General features: G+C 39.6%; 1 protein-coding gene across 3 annotated transcripts; it reads left to right on the top strand.

The window, feature by feature from the left end:
* Positions 1 to 930: 930 nt before the first annotated feature.
* LOC121857118 lies at positions 931 to 11,767 on the top strand. 3 transcript variants are annotated; one of them, XM_042353003.1, is made up of 3 exons: positions 931 to 1,056; positions 3,641 to 3,823; positions 7,391 to 11,767. In XM_042353003.1, exons 2-3 carry the CDS (start codon positions 3,644 to 3,646, stop codon positions 11,144 to 11,146), a joined length of 3,936 nt encoding a protein of 1,311 aa, XP_042208937.1. In that variant the 5' UTR covers positions 931 to 1,056; positions 3,641 to 3,643; the 3' UTR covers positions 11,147 to 11,767. The 3 variants fall into 3 exon arrangements, with proteins under 3 accessions (XP_042208937.1, XP_042208939.1, XP_042208938.1); XM_042353005.1 differs by lacking the exon at positions 931 to 1,056 and adding an exon at positions 1,152 to 1,265; XM_042353004.1 differs by lacking the exon at positions 931 to 1,056 and adding an exon at positions 1,281 to 1,406.
* Positions 11,768 to 12,112: the final 345 nt, after the last annotated feature.

Below are 12,112 nucleotides of genomic sequence, written 5' to 3'. Positions count from 1 at the left end.
CTTTAGTTGGTTTACTTGGCTAGTCTGGGGTAGAATTTTTATATGATCCGGATGCGGTTATCAGAAGAACGTCGTTACAACACTCCAGCCACCACTGTCGTCGAAACCTGTCAATAAAAATCAAACCAATTTTGATTTCTTTAATATATTGCACAAACCTTCAATATCACCCATATACGATCAATAATACTGTCAATATCATATATTGAGTTAATGTTATTGAACGTGTGTGGGCCGCTTAAGAGAGACGTGATCGACCTGCCAAGCGTAAAATAATAATTTCACGGGTAATATAACTTGGTTTTTATCATCTTACAAATATAAAATGTAGTGGTGATCAGGAGTATTGTGCAGTAGTTAGATGAGCAAAGCTAGGTTTCCATTCACGTGTTTGCATTGCGTTTGCGTTTCCAATCGCTACAGGGAGCGATTGGAATGCATTGCGTAACGCTAAAGCAACCGTGCCAATGTAAACAACCGTGCCAATGTAAACAACCGTGCCAATGTAAACAACCGTGCCAATGTAAACAACCGTGCCAATGTAAACAACCGTGCCAATGTAAACAACCGTGCCAATGTAAACAACCGTGCCAATGTAAACAACCGTGCCAATGTAAACAACCGTGTATATTTCAATGTGATCTATTGTTAGCGCTAACGGGAGCCGATCAGTGGTGAAGAAGATAAAAGTAAAAGTAAAAAAGTCAACATTATATGTAGTACATTAGTATCGTAATACCGAAACATAAATAAGGTAAATATGGGTACAGGATGTTCTTTGTACTGATATTACAAATCTGACAGTCATATATGAATAATAACACATTATTTGAGGCAATAAACACGGAGGCAGTAATATAACGGTAGAAGTTTGTTAAACATTTTGAACGAGTGTTGTTATGACGTCACAGTCTCGCAGCTTCTCGCGGGCGGCGAGACTTGGCAGTTTTAGCTTGTGTGAGCTGAGTGTGTGATGAAATATTTCTCCAGTTTTCAGCGGATTAATCCTCCGTAGGTGGACTCCTCTGCCGGGAAGACGTCGAGGGGCATTCACTTGTGAGTATGGAGGAGAGTTAGGAGATGATGGCTGCCGTTCTCTCTATTTTTTGTGTGAAAATGGGAAATGTTTTGAAGGGAGAGAGTCTGGGATTCCTGGCGACGCCTGCCCAAAATGTCCATTACAGCGTCTCTATTGATTTTCAAGCTTCTAGTTCATCTTTTAGCTTAGTTGGTGTGTTGTTCTGGTGCCTTATGACATAGACGAGGTGTGTGTAGCTGTGTCTTGCTTTCACATGTCTGTTTGTTTACTTTAATTCAGGATTTAAGGAGAACGGGAAACGAAGTTGTGAATTTTTCTTTCATTAAGCAAATGATCGAGAATGGGAACTTGATGGTGATAATATAAGGTATTTAACCGCTTTGTTGGGCCTCAATCTCCTCCCCCGCTTACCAACACTTCGTTGATATCCCCACCCTCTTGTATAACTACATCAAATGCGATAAATAATTGATAAAGTGAGAAACTGGCGATAAATAAGTGTTGGGTAGGAGAACGGCGGATAAGAGAGAAAATGGCGACCTGCTCCCCCCCCCCAGTACACATAATTTACGGGGAATGTAAATAAAAGTAACATTGTTTTGAGTTAATGTATTGTTTCACTTTGATATATTCTTCGTGAGCTTATTATAGCAATATGTGTTATTATAATGAACAAAAGCACTCCTACAGTTGTTACATTTAATTCGTCATTTGTTGTGATTTTTTTTAGTGATAATGTTCTCTGATAAATGATTGTGTAGGGTTTGTGGATGGATTCTGTGTTTTAGTGTTCACAAGGTTGACTCCTCTGTGTGCGTGTGTGTGATGTATAGACGCATTGTTCTGTAATTACCTGAAAATACCACAATTGTTTTCATCAGGCCCTATAAGGCCAAACTCTCACATGACAATAACTTGCTATTTTTGTATTTTATATATATATTTTTATGTCACATTGTCCACATATACTTGAAGAGTTAAGGTAAATGTTCATGGCTCTGCATTGCGAGAAAATAAACCACAGTGCAGTATAGTGAAGGATAAATTGTGGTGAAAGTGATATCAAACGATGCAAGTGAATGACTTATTTATAAGCTTGTGGCCTGCATCTAAGCCTCAATTTATTCTTGGTAGAATGTCAGGTACGCCGAAGCCTGTGTATTATATAACCAATATAGGGGCACAAGCCAACCTACCTAACCTAACAACAAGAGCTTAATTGGGTTTGTTTATTTTGTCACGTGCAATCTTCACTGTCCTTTTAGAGTGTCGATAGCCCGAGTACTTGTATTTTTCTCCAGGATACTTGCGTCAGATGGTAGAAGCTGCCACTGCAGGTCACTTTGTCACCAAGGACAGCCTTGACAGCTTGTTGAATTGCATGTTCGAAGTAGAACAATTTATTGAAATGTACTACTACTATATATAAAGGAAAAATGTAAAAGGAAACACACATGACATTTATTGTAGATTTAGATACAAATTTTATGGTCATCAGGGGGCTGCTTAGTGCACAGTGGCTCCCATGACCCCACTTGGTATAAGTCCAGACCCCCTTTCTCCCCAAATTGTCTGGACTTTTGAGGTTTTACTGTATACTGTAATATACATGTGAGGTGGCTTGAGGTGTGTTCATTTTACCATTATACAATACAGTATTTATATCAAAGTTCCTAAATTTAGATTTAAAAAAAATTAAATAATAATAATAATTATATATATATATATATATATATATATATATATATATATATATATATATATATATATATATATATATATATATATATATATATATATATATATATATATATATATATATATATATACACACACTAGGGTAATTTGATTGACCTGTCACTATGAAATTATTGAGGGTTTAATGTTCAGTACTGTACTGCCATAAAGGTTTACCAGTGAACTTAGGTTTGGTTAATACATATAGAAAGTTGTGAAGAACTAGCGAGGTCATCCTAAAACTATATCTTGCACTTGTGAGACCTCACTTGGATTACGTAGTTCAATTCTGGTCACCGTACTACAGAATGGATATAGAATCCCTTGAAAGAATTCAGAGGAGAGTGACAAGACTAATCCCGGGCATTAGGAACCTTGAGTACAGAGACAGGTTAAAGCATCTTAATTTGGACTCCCTCAGGAGACATAGAGTGAGGGGCGATATGATCGAGGTTTATAAATGGAAGGCAGGGCTAAACAAAGGTGACATTACAAAGGTACTCAAACTATCCAACCAGGAGCGAACTTGTAACAATGGTTTTAAATTTGACAAATTTAGATTTAGGCGCGAATTAGGTAAACACTGGTTTGAAAATAGATTAGTGGATGAGTGGAACAAGTTACCAAACATCATCATTAACTCGAATATGCTGGATAGCTTCAAACATAGTTTGGATGGATATATGAGCGATAGGGGTTGGGTGTAAATGGGACTGCCCAGTATGGGCCAATAGGCCCATTGTAGTTTCCTCCATTCTTATGTTATGTTCTTATGTATGGATTGTCTTCCAGGTATTTTATGACTATTGTACTGTACTGTTCTATTCTGTTCACATGTTACAAGAAGTTAATTTATATTTTCAGGAAATGGCATCATCATCCATAGAGGTGATGGGTGTGGGCGGTGGGGAAGTGAAGGTGATGTTAATGGATGACAGTGCAGCTGATGATGATGAAGGACAGATGCACACCATTATTACTGCCAGTAATGCACAAGGCCAGATGATATCTGCAGTGGAGCCTCAGCCAGCTTCCAGTCAGGATGAGGTGCAGTATGTCTTTCATGTGACAAGCTCATAACTGTGTTTCTTTATACTGTGCTACGTATACTATATCTGGTGGTATTTGCATCTCACTGGCAGTTGAGTTGCAAAGTTTTTATCGGCTAAAATTTTAATTTAATCTTATAAGTACAGGGGTCCTCACTATACATTGCTAATAAATACAAGAAGAAATTTTCGTTATACGTCACTTGTTTCACATAGCTAGAAGTCGTGTGCATCAGCCTCTGTTTTAGAGTTAGCCTGTGTATCCAAATATAATGCATAAATAGTGTTAAAAAGCATCTCATATAATGTAAGAGCAACCATATATTAGGTAATGCAAGTGCTCTACAAGTGCTGTTATGTTTCTAGCATGCCAAAATACACCCGTCACCTCTCACATGACTTAGCGCTAATGCCACTGTTATGTGTGGGTAATCACAGAATATGCGGAAAAGTCAGTTCAACGTGCTAATGTGCCTTATGAATGAAGAAAATACTGTGTACCTTACAGTAATATAAAGATATAAAATAAGAAAAGAAAAAGAGCGTAGGGGTTTTATTGTGTGGGAGAATATTGAGTCTAATCACCACAACACACGGGGGGCTTGTTAGCTCTGAGGCGGATGTGCGTGTGCCTTTATTACATAAGGAACCATAAAGTTGTGGAAATATTATTGCAATGCTCTTCTGTGACTTAGAAATAAATAAAATATACTGTACTATAAAATAAGAAAAATGAAGAGTGGGAAATGAATTGTGTGTGGGATAGGTGGGAGGTAGGGTGGGTGGCTGGCTGGAGAACCGTCTCCCTTGCAGTTTCACCATAATTCTTATGCTATTTAAGTTCAGTTGGTGCCGGGTTAATAAAATATTATCGTAAAATAATAATAAAAAAATCCCACACCCAACCCCAGAAGAGTTATTACATTGTATTAAATTCCTGCTGCGAACAGCTGACTTCTGTCTCTCTTCCTCCTCGAGATGGTTGGGGTTTAACACAACATTTGTTTTCAGCAGTTAGTAAATAATATTATACTCAGTGATTTTACCAGCTTTTAATAAATAATATTGTAGTGCATAATGCATCTGCCTATTCTCTGGTTTATTTAATCAGTTTTCTTAGTGTACAAGAAGCCAAATATAGTCATCATGTATCACTCAAAGGTAACATAATGTTAGGAATATATCTTCATATCAAATACTATAGTCAGTCCTCGACTTACAACGGGGTTAGGGACCGACGACCAGGTCATAAGTCGAAAATGCGAAAATAATACATAGAAAATCTAAAATGGGGTGTCTCTTTTTCTTCTCAGCACCACCAGAACTCTCACTTTTACACTTGCCAGCTATTTTAAAGGGAATTACAAACGAAAATGTTGTCAGAACACAGCGCGATCACTAACGTCGGGACTCAAAAATACGTACAGTATTGTAATTTGAAAAATATTTTTAAGACTGCGGCGGTCGTAAGTTGAGTAGGTCGAAAGTTGAGGAGTACCTGTACTGTACTATACAGTATGTATGTTATCATGACCCTGTTGTAAGTTGATTTACTGACAACTCTTTCTAGAAACACATCCTGAGCTTCCAAGGGGTATTACTGTACATCAGGGATGGCCAAACTCTGGCCTGCCGAGGGTGTTAAGAGAGGCCCGTGATCGTATTTGAATTCATTGTATTTTAAGGGGATCTGTTGATGATATTTTATCTTATATTGGTTTGATCTTTTTTGTCATACTGTATATTATTGCACACATGCAGTGAGCTACTCACATTCCATAATATTGGCTAAATATAGGGATATCAATATTTCTTCATAATTTGGCTGCCATCAGTGACCCAATAATATTTTTCAATATTCAGTTGTGCTCTTCTCAAAATAGAATTTGTATTGGGATAATTGTCATATGCAGAGGCAACACTACTTTCCCTGGCTTGCTCGGCGGTATCCTTGGTTCCACCTACCCAGCACCTCTGCCACTGTGTCACATAAAACACTCCTTCCCCTACTGACAGAGAGCTTGGGTGTGTTGTGGACAGATTCCTGCCATTTTGGCTCTGTGAGTTTACAATTTTACATCATGGCCTTTGCATCACGTACTAAGAAGAGATTATTCAATCCTGCTTTAATTGTTGGCAAACAGTGGCTGAAACCAAGCGAAATAACCTACTATAGTGACATTTTAAAACAAAGCATGCAGCAAAATACGATTCCTTTAGCAAAGATGAAAGACTAAATCATCAGCTTTACATAAAAATCTTAGCCTTCATCAGCAATTATTCACCAACCTCAGTAATGCCAATGAAAACATCACTAAAGCAGGGCATGCAATTACTAGAGGTGATTGCATTGCATCTCATACCATTTCAAGATGGTGAGTATGTCAAGTCTTAATAGAGGCATTTGCAAAACATTGCTGCCCTGAGAAATTAAACCTTGCAAAGCAAGTGAGTCTGAGTCGGCAAACAGTGATGGCTCGTGTTGAGAAAATACCAGACAACATCCGAACTCAATGAAAAGAGAAGATTGCTAGCTTCGAGTGCTGTTCTTTGGCATGTGATGGGATTAAGGATGTTTTTAACACCGAGCAGCTTCTGATTTTTGTAAGGGGACTTGACAAAGATTTTGAGGTTACAGAAAACATGCTGACTTTACGAACAATGTGTGGCCGTACTCGGGTGACATATCGCCTTCGTGAGTTTAAATTGCAATGGAACAGTTCAAACTGGATGAAACTAAGCTTGAAAAGCTTACAATTGATGGTGTTCCAAATATGGCTGGAGATGGCTTCGGCTTCAGAGGTTCTTTACAGAAAATAGACGAAGAACAAGGACTCAACCTGCCAATGGTATTTCATTGTATAATTCATCAAGAAAGTCAGTGTGCTAAAGCACTTAAAGTCCAGCATGTTATGACTGTTGTTAAGTCGATAGATTCCATATTGAAGCACGGGCACAATCACTGAATTTAAGAAGTTTGAGGAAGACCTTCAGACCCAGTATGGAGAAATCTTGTACTTCACTGATGTGCATTGGTTGAGCAGAGGAGCTGCTCGAGCTCGTATGTGGGCGCTTCGCGAACATGTTGCCAACTTTGAGTCCAAAGGTTCTCGAATTCTCGAGTATGAAGATCGATGATGGGTGCATGATTTTGCTTTTTTTGTGGACGTTCATGGATATTTGAATGCTCTGAATGGGTCCCGTCAGGGCAACAAATTCCTCATTCATCAGTTGTGGGGTAATGTTAATGCTTTTCAGCACAAATTTTGTAATTTGATTAGAGAAAGCCATACTTTCTGCTTCATTTGCAAAGTCGTGCCCTACTCAAAACATATGGTTTGAGCATCATTGCTGTGGAACTTCACCGGGCTGATGTTCCAGGGTTGCAGTCATACACATTAAATCTGAAAATCTTTTGAATAGCCATGAAATATAATAAGACCCTCATTTTAAGCATTTCACTTTAGTGATTTTTCTTTGAAACACATCTCCAATGTATAGTGTGAACTGTACAGTGCCGTGATTTATGCCAACATCAATAATTGAGATCTGATTTATTTTCCAGGATTTCTCGAGTATGGAAAGTGATTTCCATACAATGGAGGGTATGGAACCACCTCCAGGCACCATCATCTTTTCACCACAAGACCTCATGCGACCCAGCAAGCCTATGGGTCGTGGCAGAGGTAGGGGTGCACGTAGTAGTTTGGCTTGTATTAAACAAGAGCCTGTGGGCCCCCCTACCTTTGGTGGCAGTCAGACTTTGGAGATGCCAGTTTCCTGTGAGGTTTGTGGTAAAGTAATGATGACTGGCAAGACTCTGGTGCAGCACATGGCTATACATTCTGATCTAAAGCCATTCCAGTGTCCACATTGCCCAAAATCATTTGCCCGCAAAGTACATCTACAGGGACACTTGGTGGTGCATGGGATAGAGAAACAGTTTGAATGTCCTGTTTGCCACCAACGATTCAGCCGCCAAGACTGTGTTAAGGTACACATGCGCCTTCATGACAAGAGTAAATGTGTATATTGTGATGTGTGTCACAAAGCCTTCCTCACGGTGGGGGCTTTAAATATTCATCTGCGTATTCATAGAGGTGAGAAACCTTTCAAGTGTCACCTATGTAGTAAATGCTTCACCCAGAAGAATCACCTTATCACCCACATTAAACGCCATACAAAAGTTGCTGATGAACATTTTACCAAAAAATTAGGACCTCGTATGTTCAAGTGCGAATATTGCCCTCGTTCATTCATTCGCTTAAGTGATTACGAACGACATGTTCAGTGGAATCATGGAGCTGTGGCGGAAGGTAGTATTCTTGACAAACTGCCAACGGTTGGCAATCTTTTGGATGGAGAACTCAAGCAGACTGGCCTTGCTCCACAGATTTTCAAAGCTCCCAAAGATGCCCTGAACAGCAAACCCAAAACGCGAAGGGCCAAAAAGGTAATGTGCACAACCTCAACCCAGACGGATGAGGAAGGTGGCCGTGTCATTATTCCCCGCCAGTATCAGGGGCAGGTATCTGCAAGCACCCAGGTATCTGCTCCCCCTACACCACGTCCAGCAGATGATGACATGTATGAGAATGACATATTTGATGAAGGTATGGACCGCAACTACAGTTCAGATGAAGAGGAGGGAGAGGAACAGCAAGAAAGAGGAATAGGGGAGGATCAGGTAGATCGAAAGGTATTTGCAATGCCTGATTCAACAGAAATGGCATCTGATCCAATACAGGATGCAGCATTTGATGCAATTGTGCAAGGAAATTCAAAATCATCTCGAGAAGCTGGCAGCGAAGTGACGCGGGATGGACACTCAGAATTTTTACAAGAAGTGGTTTCCTCCATGACAAGGCAGTGTATAGGTACAAAATCAGAAGAGAGAAGTGCTGTGCAGGAGATTGGTTTTAGCCCTGAAGATCAGCAAGGGAGTGTGACACAAGGCCAGCAGGGGAGTGTGACACAGGACCAGCAGGGGAGTATGGCACAGGGTCAACAAGGAAGTGCCATACAAGATATTTCTGCTTTGGAAGTGAGGGCGGTCCACAAAGAAGATTTTGTTCTGGGACCACAAGTGAATTCAGTAAGACAAGATAGTAGAGTAGAAGACCAAGAAGTTGTAAATAAAAGCCAAATATTAGATATACAGAGTGGAAGAGGCAGAGGTGAACAACCCCCCTCACAGTTTAAGAGGCCTAGAGGTCGAGGGAGAAAGCATAGTCATTTTGGGTTATCAGGAGCTGCTGAACTACGTGCTATAAGGAAAAGTATGATGAAGAACATTTTAAGTTATGAACCAGAAGAAACAAAGAATTCAAACGCTTCAGGGGCAGAAGAGTCAAGGACCACCGTTGAAGCAGCAGATTTAAAAACTACCACAAGTGTACCAGAAGAAGGAGAGACTGAGGGGCGAGGAAAACGCATGAGTAAGAACAAGCAGCATGGGAAGGACTTTGTGTGTAACATGAAGAACTGCGAAACTTGCTTTACCACACCAAAATCTGGTGTTAAGACTCAGACCAAAGTTAAAGTTAAGGTGAAGGAGAAGGATTCCTCAGAGAAGTCATCTGAAGCAGCAGCTGCATTAGTGAGAAAATTTATACATAATCCTCCTAAAGAGCCAGTCAAACAGATATTAAAGGACATCACAAGACAACCAGATAAAAGGCCTTTGAATGTTACTAATACCATGCAAAATGTGGTCAGTTCCATGGCAAAATCTTCAGATAATAGTATGAAAAGGGTAAAAGTAGAGAACAGGCCAGATGACACAAAAATGAAAGTTGGCAATCGGGTTGGTTCTTACCCCGTTGACATCACAGCCAACCCTCTTAGTAACAAGTCAAAGAAAGAAGATTACTTTGTTACTACTAGTAATTCTGGCAATATAGTCTCTCCACCTGTTGAATTAATGTCATTTTGTATTCCAACATATTCTTGTAAGCTTTGTAGCAGAGAATTTAGATTTGAAGGTAAACTTCATCGTCACATTGAGTCAGTTCATCAAAACAAGGCAATCTTTTCTCCGGATGTGAAACCAGGTCGGGGTTCGAGCAAGATGGTACCCAGCACCAGCCAGCAACCAATATTGCCACATCCTCCTCCACAGTTGGAACCAGAAAATCCAGAAATTGCTGCGTTGCGATCAGAGTGGGACGATGATGATGACGACATTATGGAACCAGCAGCAGTGGCAGTCAGTACTGGTGTCTCGGTTAATAGCTTTACTGGCCCACATCCAACCATGACTATAGTCACACGAGAAATAGCTCCAGTGACTACAACCATTACTGATGTGTACAGTTCAGGTGTAAAGGTTAACATGAATAAATTGGCTGGGCTTCTGCCACAGCCTGGTAAAACCATTCCAATAAATTATGAAGGAAGTAGAGTAAAGAATGAAATAAATGCTTCAGTTTCCTCAGCAGTTGAACAGTCTCACCCAACAAGGGAGCCCGAAACCATCATGGCGGACACATTGGACATGAAATGCAGACGACTTTTGGAGAAATTGTTTGATCATGATTTGCTTTTGAGTTGTGGCTTGTTGGAGGAGCATGTATCTGTGGTGCTAGGGAGGGTTCTACAACACTATGGTGTAAAGATGATTGAAGATTATGGACAGGGGCAGTATGAAGTGCTCAAGTACAACTTATGGCGGTTAATTGAGTGGAAAGTTACCATGGAACAGATGGAGGAATTTTACACTGCAGGTAAGAGTGTTGAGGAGATGATGGATGACATAATGAATGAACAAGTGCCTCTGGTGTCTCACCACTTTGTGCCACAGGAACAGGCAGCTCAGGGACATGTACAGGTGAACCAGGCTGGCCAAGTGGCACAGGTAGAGGCTGTGGATGTTGGTGATGGCCAGATGGTGTTGCAGCATGTGGCTGGGGTACTGGGAGGTCAGATAAACTTACCTGAAGGTGTCACACAGGTGGTGCTGTCTCAGGATGTTCCACCTGACCTTCTTCAAGGGGCTCACATAGTCACCATTGATCCTACCACAGGCCAGGTGATTTCCCAGGTGACTGCCGACCAGGTAATTCTCGCCGACAGCATTGGCGAAGAGCTGGAACAAGTTTCAGCATTGGATGGACAAGTAGTCGTGTCTCAGGCACACGTGGTAAACCAGAGCGTCAGTCAAGGAAATATAGTGGTAACTCACTCATCTGCCACACCAGTAGAAGTGAGTCAGGCACAGATAAGCCATGGCCAAGTGATAGTGCAAGCAGCACCCTCTCAACAAGGTGTGAAGCTGGAGACCAGCAACAACAGCTTGGGTCACTCAGCCCACCAACAATGAAGTTGGCTCCACAACCCCACTGCCCTGTACAAAATAACAAGATGCTTAGAAAAGACTTCATTATATTTAAGCATTCTATATACATTATATAGATTATTCCTGATAACTGATCTTGTCTTTATATCAGTTGATTTATGCAGTGTTTTATCATATATAATTTTATCTGTAAAGCTAAAAAAAAATATAAGGAAATTTGCAGATGTTTCCTCAGGTTTCTTGTAAATATCTTAACAATTGGCTATAAAAATTGTGTAGTGAGTGCCTTTCTTTACAAAACTACTGTATGCATATCCATTTGTGTTCTCATTTAATAGTATTGTATACTGTACACTATAATTTTAATATAATTCACAACTGGTGATTTGATAAGGCATTGATTGTTGTCTTTTAAAGTAATGAGTAATGTAAGGCATTCCTCTGTACTTAGATGTGTTGGCATTAATTTGTTAAAGAATTTTATTATTGAAATTTAATAAGTTTAATTATTGTACATTGGTTTTACTCAATTTCACAACTTATGGTTGTCTCATATTTTCTACAGTTGTGTAACATCAAGTGTGTAATGGAAATAAACATACTTGCACTCTTATTTATATTCTAATAAAGATGATTAAATTACAATATTATTGCATTTTTCTTCCTGTTGCATCACATTATTCATATGTTGCTGCATCTTCAAGACATGGATGTAATAAAGCTAGTGTAATTTTATTTATAGTTTATTATGCCAAAGATCATCTAAGCAATATTTTGCAGTTAGCTAAATAAGCAATTTTCAGACATTATTTGCTTATCAGGTATAACAAATGTACTACATATTTGTGGGTATTATATATATATATAATAAAACATTTGGCTAACTGTACAATTTGTCTAGTCTATGACTCGGTTATTATTGGAAAAGAAAGGCCATTTGGCAGTTTTTGGACTGGTTTGGGGGGGGGGGGGCATGATATGGTGGGAATT

Source organism: Homarus americanus, unplaced genomic scaffold, assembly GCF_018991925.1.
Source record: "Homarus americanus isolate GMGI-L3 unplaced genomic scaffold, GMGI_Hamer_2.0 scaffold20465, whole genome shotgun sequence".
Taxonomy (NCBI): Eukaryota; Metazoa; Arthropoda; class Malacostraca; order Decapoda; family Nephropidae; genus Homarus; species Homarus americanus.
Note: the sequence above shows the minus strand (reverse complement) of the source record. Positions and strands in the feature narration are given on the sequence as shown.

What these genes read in the sequence shown, in the direction of transcription:
- LOC121857118 (XM_042353003.1), top strand. Translation starts at nt 3,644, where the DNA reads ATGGCATCATCATCCATAGAGGTGATGGGTGTGGGCGGTGGGGAAGTG. An exon ending in CAGCTTCCAGTCAGGATGAG is followed by an intron (nt 3,824 to 7,390) that starts GTGCAGTATGTC and finishes TTTATTTTCCAG; the next exon opens with GATTTCTCGAGTATGGAAAG.